The sequence below is a fragment of the Dromaius novaehollandiae genome, chromosome 2, assembly GCF_036370855.1.
Source record: "Dromaius novaehollandiae isolate bDroNov1 chromosome 2, bDroNov1.hap1, whole genome shotgun sequence".
In the NCBI taxonomy this organism is placed as follows: Eukaryota; Metazoa; Chordata; class Aves; order Casuariiformes; family Dromaiidae; genus Dromaius; species Dromaius novaehollandiae.
Genome location: NC_088099.1, coordinates 169,595,023 through 169,610,866, shown reverse-complemented (window position 1 = coordinate 169,610,866; position 15,844 = coordinate 169,595,023). Strand labels below are relative to the sequence as shown.

The 15,844-nt window shown below is 50.6% G+C and overlaps 1 protein-coding gene across 31 annotated transcripts in view; it reads right to left on the bottom strand.

Moving 5' to 3' along the window:
• Positions 1-15,844, bottom strand: part of SCRIB (scribble planar cell polarity protein) — a 106,947-nt gene that overhangs the window by 67,457 nt on the left and 23,646 nt on the right. For 29 of the 31 annotated variants that reach the window (XM_064508027.1, XM_064508013.1, XM_064508014.1 and 26 more), the window contains exons 6-16: positions 14,459-14,522; positions 13,125-13,199; positions 12,890-13,034; positions 12,419-12,537; positions 11,598-11,797; positions 9,772-9,938; positions 9,007-9,131; positions 7,650-7,775; positions 6,892-7,125; positions 6,109-6,426; positions 4,014-4,076 (exon numbers count right to left, since the gene is read on the bottom strand). In XM_064508027.1, coding sequence (XP_064364097.1) covers positions 4,014-4,076; positions 6,109-6,426; positions 6,892-7,125; positions 7,650-7,775; positions 9,007-9,131; positions 9,772-9,938; positions 11,598-11,797; positions 12,419-12,537; positions 12,890-13,034; positions 13,125-13,199; positions 14,459-14,522 — 1,636 coding nt within the window. The remainder of the gene's footprint in view (positions 1-4,013; positions 4,077-6,108; positions 6,427-6,891; positions 7,126-7,649; positions 7,776-9,006; positions 9,132-9,771; positions 9,939-11,597; positions 11,798-12,418; positions 12,538-12,889; positions 13,035-13,124; positions 13,200-14,458; positions 14,523-15,844) is intronic. The other 2 variants (XM_064508019.1, XM_064508026.1) reach the window with 1 other exon arrangement.

Here is a 15,844-nt window from a genome sequence, read left to right as displayed (position 1 = left end):
AGCAGAATTCTGGAAAAACCTCCCAGGAGGAGGAACCTGAGTGTGTGCATGGGGTATGAGGGGGACTCTACCTATATTTAATAAAAAGTTTGAAAGCGAGTATAGTACATGTTGCTAGTGATTGTAGGAGACCTGAATTCAATATTTCTTCCAAATCTATGTTATTTTGTTCTTAAATATCAGCTAGATGTTCCCAACTTGAGCACACTGTCTTTTTTTCCTTTTTTGGGCGATGGGGGAGAAGGGGTGCTAAAGCATATCTTCCAGAAAGGGCAAACCTATCGCAACGTGAACGACTCCTGTCTCCTTTCAGTTCCTGCACCCAAGCTGGAGGTGCTGTCCTCCATCACAAAGTCTCAAAACTATCCTAGGAGTTCTCCCTCTCTGCTGTCACCACTATCTCTGCTATTCAATTTGCGAGGAGAGACCAATTTTTAGAGGCATGCAAATGCTTAAGCCCTATTATTTTCTACAGGCGTTATTTTAATGCCTAAATGTTCGCATAATGCTAGTCCTAAGCAGCAAGACCTGTATCTGTTAGATACAACCTGTTTGCCCATTTGCAAAAGGAAAAATCAGATTTGCAGTAGAGTGTTTTATTTAAACAAGGTACCTTTTCCCTCTTTGTTAAAAGAGGCTCCTCTATTGCTTTTTGCTTTTTCTATCTGAGAAAGCAAATCAGATGATGTGCCACACACTTAGAGCACGGGAAGGAAACCCTGCAGGCAGCTTATTCATTTCTGTGAGAAACCATCCCACGGTTTGCTACTTGGTCCTCAAAAAAGCTCCAGATCTGTTAAAACTTGCAGCTGACAGAGTGATATACTAAGATGAATAAGAAACAATCACACAAGTAATGGCTGTCACTTAGAAGGGGGATTGTATTCAAACTGTGCCTTAATAGACCCAAATGCAAAGTTCAACATCTACAAGAAAAGATTACAAACCCTGTCTTCAAAATGCAGTAAGAGCCCTTCAATCCAGGGGGAAAAGGTCATAAAAAATCTGTCTGGCTAGAAATTAAAAGACAGACATGTAAACAGAAAATACAGCACATTTTTCATTGCTCAATGAGACAATTAGTCATTTTAAAAACTAAGTAGAGAAAGTGGGGCACTGCATCTTCTGACAACCTTGTAAGAGGATTCTGCTCTGTTAGACGATATGTTCTAGTCAAGTCAGCTCAGCAAACGCAGATGACATGATCTTACAAAAGAGATTTATTAATGTCTTTGGGGCTTAAAATTTACAGGTCACTGTGAGAAAATCAAGTTTTCTACATAAGAATTCAAAGCCTGATAATATCCTGATAAGTACAGTGGTCTCACCCAGCAAAGAATTAAAAAAAAAAAAAAAAAAGAGAGAGAGAGATACCAAGGCATAGAGGTCCAAGTAAAAGGCAGTATTTCGGCAGTGTCACCGAGATGAACAGGACTGCTCACAAGGGCAGGGCATCCTGATGCCAAGCACTAAATGTACCAGCCTTTTTAAAGTTGAATCCCTTTAGCCTTGGATGTTTCAGGACCAAACTGTGCTGTCACTGTCCACTTCTGGCCACTAACAGTTGTGGTGATCAGCACGAGGCTTGCATTCAAACATAAATGGTGGCATTTCTGAGCAATTTCGACAAGGCGAGACTTGCTCCTGACTTTACAGTGACAGGATTTCACATCTGAGCAGAGGAAGGTGACAGCATTTTTTTCGCCCTCTGGCAAGGAAGCAAGTCAAGGAGCTCTGAACCTCTAAGAGCAGTCTAGCTTCTTTCTAGGAAGGGAAATTGCCAGCGCATCTTCTCTGGATGGCCTTGTGCAATGTGCGAAAGCCCCACGGGAGAAGAAAAACCTATAAAGCTCCTCCACCAGCACAAGTTTTGCCACCGCAGATTTCTTCATGTCTCTTATTTTCACTGTGCTCTGCAGAAGACAGGCTAAGTCTGGGCAAAACCAGAAGGATGACATCAGTCCTTATCTCAGACGAAGAAACCTAAGTCACTTAAACAGAGCTTGGGACCCACTTCCCCCTATCATCGTCAATCCACGTAGTAGCTCTTGCTGGACGCTCTATTTCTTTGAGAACTCTCTGAAACCAAGAAGATTTCAGGTGCAACTTCATGCCTTCAAACAGCAGCCTGATACACTTCTTTTGCCTTGCAGAAGCCTCCCTACAACCCAGACACAGCCATTTCTGTACTAGAGATGGAGACTGAGGCAACACATTGGGAAGACGGTCAGCCATGGCATCCAAGCATCTTATCAGTTACTCCTATGCTTTAACAAAATTATTCCTTCCCCTGCACTAGAACCCCATTGCACTAACAGTCAGAGGAGACTGGGAAACACCCGTTGCATGCACAGCACCCGGTCCCCACACCCTGAAGTTGGGGTGCTGATAGAAATCAGGTGCATGTCTCCATCTCTGCTCTACTGAGGTCAATCTTTGGCTCAGGATTCTGGCTTAGACTTAAAGAACACACAATCAGTAGTTCCTTCCCTCTAAGAGCTGTATAAAACTATACAAGGAACGTAAGAGCAGCACTATGAACTGACACAGCACTGGTGAGGAGGCACCAGGTGCTCCACTCTGCAACGGCCTTGCAGAGCTTGCTCAGGCAAACGGCCTTTGGCGTAGCTGTAACAGACACAGTGGAAAAGGTTTCCCCTAGATTCAGAAGGAACTTCCCGTGTTCGGTTTGGGCCAATGCCTCTTGTCCTGTCACTGGCACCGCTGAGAAGAGTCTGGTGCCATCCTCTTTGCACCCTCCCTTCAGATATTTATAGGCACTAGCAAGAAACATTCCCCTCCAGGGTGAACGGTCCCAGGTCACCCAGCCTTTCCTCATGCGGGAGATGCTCCAGTCCCCAAGAGCAGTGAGCTCCCAAACGAAGGAAGCAGGAAGCACCTGGCTGTACTGAGCTTTGGTTACTGGCGATAGAAAAGCTACGCGAAAGAGAAATGCAAGAAACATGGACATGTTCTGCAATGATCTACAGCTAAGGAGGTGGACGAATCTCCACAACACATTAAGAGTGGACCACAACTGAGCCAGTTCACTCTTTGCCTGAAACGGAAAGGATTTCCGTCATCTCCCTCCCAGAAAGTTTCGCTCCAAAACCAGGAAAGGGACGTCTCCTCATCACACGTGAGGGAGAAGCAAAGACAGGCCAGCACCTTGCTGTAACGCATGGCTCTGACGCCACGGCACTGTCGCGAAGGAAGTGTCCTCGCCGCAAGCAGTGAGCACCGTCAACAGTCTCTGCCTCTTGCCGGTAACGTCCTCCTTCCCGCGGTTCCCTGGAAGCAGTGCCGGCAGGCAGTCCCCTCACCCAGAGGTCGGGCGAGCCCGCTCAACGGCCGGGAAAGAGTTCAAGAAGTTAATCACAGTCAGAGGACGGGCTAAGGCGGCAAGACGCAGGACTTCACGCTGTGACACACAACACCGTACACGTGATGGGGCTTTACATCCCGCCGGTGCCACCCGCCCCTTCGTGACACCCCCAAGTCCTGCACGTGCAGACTTCAGAAGCTTCTACGGGGAACCGCACGAGGTGCAAGAAACATCAGCTCCCGTCCGCTCTTCCCGTCCAACGGCACAGGCTCCTGAGCTAGATTCCCCTCCCTACCCCGCAGCTCAAACTCCGCAATTAGCAGATCCCTGAGGCCTCTGCTCCTTCTCAGCTACCTGTCACCCCTGACAGTGCACACTATTTTCTTCCGCCTTCTCTTTCCTCAGTGTACAGCAAGTAAGATTCCCATCTCGGCCCTCCCTCTGGTTTTCTGCATTTCCTCCATCTCGATCTGCAGCAGCCATTCTCGCCTCAGGAACGGAAAGGCAGGGAAAGGAGGTGAAAGAAGGGGAGAAACAATCATCATCGTGTGTTTGTGATCAGTCAGGTCCGGAAGCCACTTGACCCAGAGAGACCAGAGTTCCCCCTAGGACACGGGTGAGCCTGGGAAGCGAATCAAGCAGACTGAATGATTTCCGGCAGGGAGAGAACAGCGGGAATGGTACAGACCTCTTCCTCCTCAATGCGAGCAGGTTCAATCAGCAGATTATTGGCTTGATCAAACGACACCCCCTGTTAGGACAGGAACCAGCAAAGAGGCATGCGGATTAGTGGAGCGTAAACCAAACCCGCCACCACCACCACCACCACCACCACCCAACACGCAGACGCACACCTCTCCAGCCGGTCTGGCCGCACGGCACCGGGGCAGACCCCCGCTTCAGCCCAGGTCACTGCAAGCCCCATCTTAAAGGCAGCATTTCGTCTGCGTGGGCGCTCTGAGGATGTGACCACCACGCTCGCCAGCTGCACGCTAAGAGCTGCTTTTACCCGCCCTGTGCCCAGCCACTCGCCGGAGAAGAAGGACTGAGCAGCACGGGAGGAAACCACGAAGGGTCCTCCGGGGCCACCCAGGTGCTGCACAGGAATGAGGCCATCCCAGGGCAAACTGCTCTGCTCAGCCCTGCAGAGGGAAGAGGCTCTGCCGGGACGCTGCAGCCTGGCAGATGCCACAGGATTCTGCTCCCAAACGCAGGAAACCTCAGAACTTCTCTCAAACAACAACTGCCTTAGCAAAAAAACAAACAAACAAAAAGCAAAAAAACCCCACTCCACTCTGGTTCAAGGATTCAGCCTCCTGCACACCTTGTTCTATCTCCTTCTCCGACACGTGCAGCGCTTCTCACCTGAGACTGCTCCACGGGGACAGTGCTCCCCACACTGCCCTGTCTGGAACACGGCTCAGGAGGCAAGTGAGCAAACCTGCCTCATGGAGCAGCCCCAAGAGGAGGAAAACTGGTATTTCCAGGCAGAAGCCTTCGTAAACAGCAAAGATCACTTTTTGATAACGAGACACCAAACCTGCGGTCTCAGCTCCTTGTGGGTGATGCCAATGGGGCAGTGCATCCTTGCTTCCGAGTCCCAAACTAAAATAAGCCTTTTAGGTCAGGATATTTCCCAAGTAATGGCAGTCTTTGATGTAGAGGACTCGAACTGGCCTCATACATTCTTACAAGCAGCAGCAGCAACTTATTTTTACTCTGAAGAACTTCACGAACAGCAAGGAAACTGCATGTCTGGCCCTTAGAGAGCAAGTACCACTGCAGACGGAGCAAGGCAAGCATCCACGGAGGGAAAAGGTCAAAGCAAACCTGAGTGCAAGAACCTTCCCTGTGCAATCCGAACTCCCGTGTGGGGTGGAAGTGATCCCAGTGGCCCAGGAGAGGGAAGAGAGGGGCACCCAGCAAGAATAGCCATTACTCCAGCATCTTCCACCAGTTTCGGAGACCCACATCTCATCCGTGAGATCTGTGGATGTCGTACTACGATGGAGATCCAGCCCCATCCTATCCCTGCCCGTTAAGTAACCTCACAGAATTATCAGCAACTTCAACTCCCACAAGAACCTGCCTGACCTCATGCACTGTCCCTCATCAGCACGTTCCTGTTCTGCTGTGAGCATCTTTCCCCAAACAAAAATCTCCATGTGTCGCTGGTCAAGCGTAGGGATTCACCTGAGCAGAGCCAAGGACTCATCAGCTCCCAGCAGGACCAGAAAGGCTCACCGTGGAAACGGCAAAATTCCCCCAAAACCCAGTGCACACATGATGGGAATGCACCTGCACCGGTGCAGGCAGCGTGGCACGCTTCCTCCTGCTCTCATCGACCGCTCCTCTCCGGGGAGCACTGCAGCGGAAAGGGCAGCTGCGAGCAGCTGGAACGCAAGCCTGAGGAGAGGAGACTCTCCCCAGGGACACAGCTCACCCGCTTGCCGACGAGGTGCAACACCCAGTAAGCGAGGAGTCGATTGAAAGGAACAAAAGAACCTGTCAGCGGTGAGACAGAAGAACTATTCTTGCAGCACAGAGCACAGCATCGCGCGCGAGTGGGGAGTGCGCAAGGATTTGGACACAGCAAAGGAGTCAGACATAAGCAACGCAGCAAGGCGACTGGACAACCGTATCCGCCCCAGAACTTCAGCGCTCCCACCCTCAGCACGTCCCTCCTGAGGGGCTACAGCCTCTTGCCAATATTTTCGCTGGCACCACACCTGGTAGCTCAAGCAGCCGAAGGGATATCTGGAAGCCCTCCCACAAGACCTTACCTTCACCGACGGCTGAGTGGATAAAGCTCCGTTCTTTATGTCATCCTCGTCCCACGCTTCCTCCTGATCCTCAGGCTCCGTGTTGTTATTGCAGCCTCCTAACTCCTCTTCCTCTTTGGGGACCCCATCACTGTTCAGCCCCTGCAGGAGTGCCACCACTGCCTCTGGCTTGGGCAGTTTAGTTATCTTAAAGTGTTTCTTATAATGGGGTGTGTCCTTGCGGATAAGCCTCTGCTTCTCCACTGGGAACGGTCGTTCTTCATCCTCATCCTCATCGTCACTCCGTATCAGTGTGTCCTCAGCGAAGTGTACAGTGGGCTGCAAAGGCAAAGCCCCCCAAAGGCTGTGAGCCTCAGATGACAGCTATACCTGGAGGCAGCACAGAAACCTGCTGCCCCTCCATCGCCAACACAGGCAAAGCCAGCGCTGCTGCTCTTACGCTACAGAAGATGCAGGAACGCTCATTACAACTTTCACCACAATTGTCTTTTTCTGTATCAGATCCCTTGCCCAGACATGTCTCCTGTCAGCTCCAAGGACTGAGGACACTCAATCCCGTAATCCTGATTTTCCCACAGTCCCTGCCTGGCTCCCACGCTGTCCTTCCTGGTCTCCCATGCGCCCAGCTCCCACAGCCTCCCTGATTCTCTACTTGCACTTGGGCATCCATGGGCTTCGCCTACCCCCAGTGATGGCCAGCTCACTCTGCACCCCCATTTATCATTTCCACTGAAACTTTCAGGTCCTTCTGCTTTTTCATCATGACCTTGCTGCAGCTCCTACCTCATTGTATTCCACTTCGACGTCGTCGTCCTCTTGGTCGGCTGCTTCTTTACGCTCCTCTTCGGCTCTCGACTTGGCCTCCTTCTCCAGCTCTTGCATCTCAGGCACCTGCCCATTTGGCCAGTTCCTCTCTCCCTCCTCTCCCTGCTCCTCTCCCCGAAAGTCAGCAGAGGCAGTGCTGTTGGAGAGGTGCGAGTCCTCGCTGCGGTTTGACGTGGCACTCAGTCTCTTCTCCTGGGAAGACGACAGGTTGTAAAAGCCAAGACGAAAGCCAGAGCAGCAGACGGAGCAGAGCATTGCGACTGGCACAAGGTGGAACATGATCCAGCGCCAACAGAATCACCTTTTGCTTCAGACTGGCTACCGCCTTCCCTGCCAAGTCTGCTGCTTTTCACCTAGGTCCACCCCAGTTCCTTCATCTGTGTGGGCATTTATTGTCAATACTGGGAGCATCTGGGCAGCAAGACACCCCCCCAACTCTACTCCTATCACTCTTTATTCAGAATATCAGAGCCTCCTTCTTCTCTCCCCGTACTGTGATAAGAGCTGCACTAATGCACCCAATCCCCCTTATACCCTTTTCTGTATCCCGGTTGAACCTCTTGCTCTGTCAGTGACCCCTGCTACCACCAAATCTTCATTCCAGTCTTTCCCCAGAATAAGTTCCTCCTGCCCAGCTTACAAACGCTGCCTCCCCGCTCTCCAGATGCTTTATGCGTGGCCCTATGGTTACCTATTTCTCAGTGAACACCACTCACTTCTGAGTTGGGAGAATTCAGCTCCGCGTCAGGCTTTGCAGCACATATCTCATTGCGCCGGACTTCAATCACTTTCTTCATAACCTTCAGCTCACTGGGATGGGGGGTTGCTCGGCGCTGTAAGCCCTGTCAAAGGAAAACCCTCAGAGCAGGAGACTCAACAGCCAGAGCAGCACGCACCATGCCTCAGGACTGAACTGTCACCTCAAATGACAAGTTTAAATGAGAGCAACAGAGCTCCAGCTGAACCCAGCCGAACCGTCACGTTGCAGGATGTGGTCCGGTCTCCTCTACTACAGCCCGCGGCTGGGAAGGGGACAGATGTGGAAGAAGATAACGATTCTCAGATATTCCTCTCAGACATTATCCAGCTCATTAACAGAGGAACTAGAAATTACGCAGACAGGAAGTTTTAAGTTGTGCCTCAGTCTTAGCAAACGCCATGACACAGCCAACCCAGAAACCCCTAGAGGAACACACAGGTGGAACTTCCCGATCTGTCTGGCATTTCTTAAAATGCCTGACAAACTCTTGTGTCAGCAGAACTTCTGACACTCAGCTGGGTCCATCCCACAACAGGAGTCAAAAACACTCAGCATTTTAAAATTAATAACAATTAAAAAAAATCCAAACATCACCAGGAAAGAGATCTCAGTGGAGAGATGGACAAGATGCAACAAGGAGAGATGCAGCACTGAGACCAGCCCGAGTATCTTTTATTAGAAGGATTCAGATCTCAGGATCATCTCTCTCCACAAGATGAAAAGAGCAAGAAATCCTGCAGGACATTTAAACCAACACAGTGCTTGCTGCAAACTGAAACGTTTATCCTGCCCTTTGTACCTGGAATTAAAGAAAAATGATCTGCCATATGCTTTTAGGTTTTCTGTCTACAGTTATAAAGTTTAGCCACCTTAGTCACAGGATACTCCACAGCACGGGACTGCATCTGGTTCCAGGCCTGGAGGGTTAGAGATTGTCTGGTTCAGGTTTGGAGGTGCTGCATGTCCCCACAGAGGGGCCAGTTCCGATCCAGTCCTGACTGCTGTGACCACGAGGATCTCTGGGATACCAAGGGCTCCACAGAGAGGTGAGCAGCCACAGTTCAACTCCCACGGGATGGCCGTCAATATTAGGTCTGCACAAAGGCTCTTGGGGAAATCTCTTTTATATTTGCTTGTCTCCTCAGGGAGCCTAACGCCCTCAGGACTGCAAAAACATAGCACATGCCTGCAGCAATAGCACAGGGGCTGTGAAAGAGGAACACCATAACGGCTCCTTGTACTAGAAATAAAATGCAGATTACACGCACACTTCTGCAGAAAGGTAACGAGTCTCTAGAAATTCTTCTTCTTACCCTTCTCTCAGCTCCAGACTCCTCATCATCATCCACTTTGGGCTCATCCAGGAACTGAATCACACTGACTCTGTTTAAATTGGTGTCCGTCCAGCTCTCATCCACGCTGTTCTGCAAAAGGTTCTCTGGGGAGAAGGAAAACAAAGTGGGAGCTACTTTCTGAATAAGCAGAGTTGCGGGCTTGGACAAAAGACAGCTCCCATCTCGCTAGAACACTTCTATCATGTTTGCCCAAGGCCATCGAGCTGCAGAGGCACTAAGGACAAAGGACAAAGCCTCCAGATCTTGTCATCTCTTGTACGTCTCTTGCCAGATCCGCAATAGCCCCTACAAAGGGTCCTGGAGGGTTCAGTTTTAGCACACCTTACCCAAGGACTGAAGGAAAAAGGGAGGATTAAGGCACAAATCAGAAGTGCTGACACAGGAACGTCATCATGTCAAGCAAACTTTACAGCCAATGAACTACTCGGTCAACGTACAGAAGCCGAATGCCTGAAGACTAGGCTGCAGCATCTTCACCACCTGACAGAGGAGCAGTTTCTGCTTAATCTCTGCCCTAGAAAGCTGCCAACAGCCCGTCAGGACACTAGGTCTGTTAGAGCCACCACAGTAATCAAGAACAGACCCAGGCAGGGAGGAAAGTGACCCTGAGGAGAGGCCAAGGGACCAGGCAGTGGAACCTGGACCAGTACAGTCTGCGGCCTCTTTACAGCACTCTGCAGAGTGCATGGTACGGCAGACAGCATCCATAACGTGGCCTCTTACCTAGGCTGGGAGAGGGCTGCTGGGGAAGCAGGTAACAAGTAAGAACTTTCTCTCCGGTCTTTTCATCATCCTCTGTCTGGAATTTCAGCATGGGCTGGGACTGATTTTCTGCTAGCCAGAGCGCTTTCAGGTTAAGATTTGTCAAAGCAAATGGCAAGTTCTGCAGTCTGCAAGAGAAAAGGAGAACTGCTGGTTAAACCTCTCGGGCTGCGAAGGAGCCTCCATGCAACCCCAGACTGCATCATCCGTGTCAGAGAAGGACAGCTCGAGCCACCGCGGGATCCCTCGCTCCTGTGCGCCCGGAAGCAGCTGCACGTGGCTCTGCCACAGCCACAAACTGGACTCCAGTAACCCACAAGAAACCCACCACAGGCTTCAGCAGAGGACAACTTCCATCAGCAACGTGGAAACAGTGAACTCCAAGGAGGGGGTTGAAAGCAGAAAGGATGATGCTTTCACGGACTACTGCTCCGAACAGAAGGTCTGGCCGGCTTTCAACTTTTGTTAGAAACACAAACCTCAGCTAACAGGACCGTAGCTAAAATCTGCAGAAGATTACAGACGAGACTACAGGTGTTTGCATGCTTGTTTTTTCTTTTTTCTTTTTTTTAATATGAAAGTCTACCTAGTCTCTGAATTCTAGGGTTTCAGAACAGCAGAGCCCCAAATCCATCACGCTGCTGCCTGTGACATGGCACCAGGCAGGAATCCTGCCTTCTCTACCCCCAAAACAGTATACCAAAATACAGATGCAGCCGGTGAACCACATACAAATCTGTAGGGGGAAAAAAAAAATCTCCGTCCTTGCATAAAGTACAGAATTTTAGTATGCAACAATATTTTGCTGAGCGGCGTTCAGGCTGTGCTTTGTACCGGTCCACTATTCAGACTGAATTTTATAATTCAGCCTATAAATGCTGACAATCCCAGTGAGACACCTAAGCAGCACAAAAAATGTTGGCAAAATCCCAGTGACACTGGTAAAACAGTGGGGAGGTTGAGCTGGCACTGGCTGGAGAGAGAAGCAGAAGAACAAGCACTAAGCGTGCCTGCTGCAGCGCCGACACCTGCAACCAAGCAACGGCTGGGTCACAGCCAAAGCACACCCTACGCTACAGGCTGAGAGAGACTTTTTGAGCAAGGACTGCTTTTTACCGAGAAAATACAACATTTGTATTTACACAAAACTGACAGCGAGCCTGGTGCTCACTTGACGCCACTGCCGAGGGCTGAAGGCTGAACAGGCACAGATCAAACCAAAAGCCACTCTGGAGCGTGTACGTTGCGATGACGAGTGAGTGCGAGTGTGAGTGCGAGTGTGAGTAGCAGGAGGTGCATTTCCAGCAGACTGGCGACAGCCTGGCAGAGAGACTGAACGAACACCGTGCTCATCCAGAGGCAGGTCCGCTTTTCACGCCTGCAGTCGCGGAGAATCTGGTAGACGTCGCAAGGCTCTGGCACCGATTACCCGAGAACTGGTTACGCAAAACTACAAAACGGGGAAGGCAGGAGGACAGCGGACAGGGATTCCCCCAGATCTCCGTTCCGCACGCGCAGATGGCACAACACCCCCACCCCTCCGCATCAGTTCTCTTCTACGTCAAATTGTAACGGGGAAGGGCTTAACGGCAAAGGCTAAGAGATATGTTCCCCCTTTCCAGAGGTCTAAGCTGCCAGTTTGGGCCTCTCCAAACGCTTCCGTGCCCTTGGGATCAGCGCGGATACAGCGCTTCCCACGACACATCAGTGCCCAGCCCGCGCTGCTCCCTCACACCAGCCTCCTCGGGAACATCCCTACAAGCCTGTTCGCTCCACCGACTCTTTACCTGTTCCCTGCCACGTCCAGGACGTGGAGCTCGGTGGTGTTGGCAAGCTCTGGTGGCAGGAGCGCCAGGCGATTGTCCCGCAAGGACAGCACGTTCAGATTGGCACAGCCTCCGATCTCGGCTGGAAGGGACGTCAGCCGGTTCCGATCCACATTCAAGTTAGTCAGCTTGGTCAGCTTCCCGAGGGATTTTGGTAAGGCCTAGGAAGGAGATGACTGAGTTGTTATACCAGATAAGAACAGCAGAGCGGGTATAAACCCCTCTACTTCTGAAAAAAGCTGCCTTTTTTTCCTAATAGACAAGATTTCAGTACAGTTCTCACTTCAACCTTGGGCCAGATTTCCCCGCAGGTTCGCAGCTTGTTGCCCATGTAAACTACTCACCTCAGCACAGCACACTCAGACGACCCTCGGCAAAGATTTTTCTGTTTCTCTGGCCCTTCCCATTATCTGTGTTTTACCAATCAGACTGCGAGCAGCTCAGAGCAGGTCCACTTTGGATCACATTCCCGCATGACCCCTGACCAAAAGCAGCCTTTCATGCAGTCCTGCTCCCATCAGACTGATTGGGCTTCTGCACTGACCCATCCTGGCTATCCTAGAGAACTTTTCAGCTAATTATTTAGAGAAAACAGCTCCCACCAGGGTCTTACGAGGAGGCCCTGAGCTGGGTGAATCTCTGTGAAGCAAAGCAGCTACAAGCACAGTAGTCAGAGCATGCTGAAGAGTCTGGCTCGGAGAGCAGAAGATGGGAGAGGATCCCTGGTGCGCAGCTGAACTGAACAGCACAGGAGGGGCAGGGGTAGCCACATGTACACTTACTGTCAGCATGTTCTCTGTCAAAATGAGTTCTGACAGATTTTCACAGTCTCCAATTGACTCCGTCACCTCTGTCAGCCGATTCTGGTCCACCTTCAGGATGGAGAGCTGCTTCAGCTGACCTGGCCAGGGCAACAAGCTAGGTGTGAACTGCGTCACAGCAGCAAGATAACGTCCCGTGTTCATCTGGCTGAACCGCCTCCTATCAAGGATTATCAGCGTAGAAACACCGGCACTACCCTCCATCCTCACCAGTCCTATTCACAGCTTTCACCCACGCGTGATGGGATCAAGAACCTGAGCTTGTCCCATAGAGTTCTGCTCACCAACATCACCTGCTGCTCCCGCAGCCTCCTACAGCGGTTACGCTCAGTGAGCCCTAGTACCCTGTTGTGCACGGGAGCCTGAGCCCTCCGGGAACACTTCTGGGGGAGATGCAGGCTTCTGCTCCGGTGACCATCCCGCAGTACTCACCAATCCCATCGGGAATGCACTCCAGCAGGTTCTGCGACAGCAGCAAGTCTGTCAGTGCTACCAGCCCACTGACCTCGTTGGGCAACTGCTCCAACTTGTTCTCCGACACGTCCAGGCAGACCAAGCGGCGCAGGTTGCCCAGTTCCTGGGATGAGAAAGGAAGATGCTATAGGCTCAAGGGAGCAGCGGAGGGAGGAGCGGAGCGGTGAAGCAACGGCCCTGAACAGGTACTCACTGGAGGCAGGGTTGAGAGCTGGTTCCGGTCTAACCAAAGCTCCCGCAGGTTTGGCAACGCTCCCAGAGTATCTGGCTGTAACAGATCAGGAGAGCAATAACGTCAGCTCCTTCCGCAAGGGAGAGGCTGCTCTAGGATGCTCCAAATCACACTCAGCCTCTGCAAAGCCAGACACTGTTACAGCTTCCATACCTCCTAAAACCGTTCACCAAACGATTTATGATGCTAACATGTTGCTATGCCACGATGCCGCAGCACATATGTTTGGAGGTCTCTGGGCTGGCATACTGCCTGCAGAAGCTCCCAACAGGAAACATGGAAGACAACAGCAAGGATTGTCTGGCAGCAGCAAGGTAAGAGCTAGATAGGGTTTTGGAGATTTGGGTCTCTCAGAAGAAATACATCTCCTCACAGACCTGAATGAAAGCATTTTGATAACACTGGCCACTCCAACATGATGTATGAACACTATCAGCCACGACAGACATCCGTTCATTGCATCACTGTATTTCTAATCACCAACAAGGCACACACTGATTATCATTTCGTTTTGGAGTTAACGCACCACCGAGGTGCAATTCAAGTGCCAGAAAACTGTTCCCACAAGTAGGTTGCAGCCTTGGGCACAATGAGCTGCACCAACATCTTTGTCTCCCATTTTAGGTAGCTTTCCACCAAAAAGCATTCCAGAACATCAGGAGCAGGATTCAGTAACTTAATCCACAGCTGCAGAATTAAAGAACACTGCTGGATGCCCCCGCATGTTAAGAAGAGTTCAAGGTTCTGCTCTGGCTCTCAACATTCGTAGGCTTTAGAGCCCTCCATGGTGGCACCCCCATCCCAGGGCACACACCCCATGCTTGGCCGACTTCACTGCCAGGAACAACAGGGAATGGTCCTGCACTCTTTCTAGTGGAGAATTCGAATCAGAAAGGAGAAGGGTAGAAAGTTGGCCTGCAGAAGTAAAGAAGAAAGAGATGGTGGCAGAGAGCAACACAGAAGAGAAAGGGAGCAACAAGCAGAGAGTCTCAGAATCGGAAAGAAAAGATCCTAAGGCAGCTAGATAGCAAGGCAGAACATCCCAGAGCAAAAGGGCTTGCAAAGAACAGAGCGAGCTGTGCAACAGGAGAGTGGGAAGCAAAGTGCAGGACAAACACATGAAGCAAACATCATGGGGACAACGACTAGGCCATGGTGGGCAGACCACAATCTTCCCAGACAACTTCAGGACCTATTTCTTTGTGTTTCAGATGGAAAAACACTTGCTTCCACAAATGTACAGGGTGCTGCCCCTACCAACCACCCATGTTCCCTCCCCACAGTCCCTCACCTACCAGTACTTCCAGGTCATTGCCACCAAGATCCAACTGCTCTAACTTGACAAGGAATGAGAGTGAACTGCAAGATACAGGGAACAGAGAGAGGAAGAGAGAGAGAGAGAGAGAGAGAGAAAGAAGAAAGAAAGAAAGGAGGGTTAGCATCAGGGATACATATCTCACAAATTACATTATTTTGAATAATTCCTAAAACAGATGGGGCAACTCTGACCCTTTTCATAGTCCCTCTGAGCTAAACAGTTTAGAGGAGTTGGCACCCTCCCCCAAGCCAGGCCACCTGCACTAAAGAATTGGGGTCAGTGGCCCAAGAAGTCCCAAAGTGGCCAGTTTCCATAATAACACCAACTTGCTCTCTCCCCCTCCCACCATAAAACCCACTCTCTTCAAGCAAAAACATGACAGATGACAAGCCACACCTTAACGTTGCCGCCAATTTTGGCTGCAAGGATGGGGCCCTGAGCACAGAGTAACAGGCAAGAGGAGAGAGTCGGCAGAGGACAATACACAACTGGGGCGCGAAGGGAGCATAGCTGCAGGGAGCAGAGGGAAGGGACAAATCTACAGCCCCAACCTCCCTAAACGGGAGCCCCATGCTTTTAAGAGAAAGGGAAAGGCAACACTGGCATGATGTCTCAGACGAGGTAAAGACGTGTACAGGCAAGAAGGTCACTAGGCAAGATACTGTGAGAAGCCTGCACGGGAGCCGGAGCATGTCAACGCAGGGGGGCCAAGGAGGTGCCCCGAGTATCCAGACACATTGCAAACTGCCGGTATAAAAAGCTCCAATCCACAGACCCAAAACACTAGGATTCAGTTCTTCTCATGTGACCGGGCTGTTCATGTATTCTCAGCTCTCAGTGCTACCACCTCAACTCCAACCCCTACTTCTGCAAACTGCGGTTGCTGTTTCTTGCTCTACTAAATCAATGAAAAACTCTACTAAGGTTAAGGAAAAGAATCTTAACCCTGCCCGTGTACCTGACATGGAGAGTCTTCAGCCCTTTTTATTCTTTTCATAAGGAATTGCCCTCACACAGAAATCACTGTATTTCTTTGTGAAATACAGCTACGCATTTCCACCACCCAAACTAAGGAAGTTGGGGGCTTCAAGTCTACCAGAAAGCAATAAAAAAAAGATCTGCCCTAGCTGGGACAGGCTGCAAAAATACTGGAGCAACTTGGGAAGAGGACGACCTCACCTTATGCAGTGGTGGATTTTGAGATACCACATGAACTCAAGCAAAGGTTTATCAACAGACTAATTGGACTGATTCTGTTATGTAGCAGTGCCTCATTATGACTGTACATTTGCTTGTTGACTACTCAGAATGATGAAGCAGTCATGACTCTCCCTTAGCACCTTCCCAGTTTGAATTCCCAAAA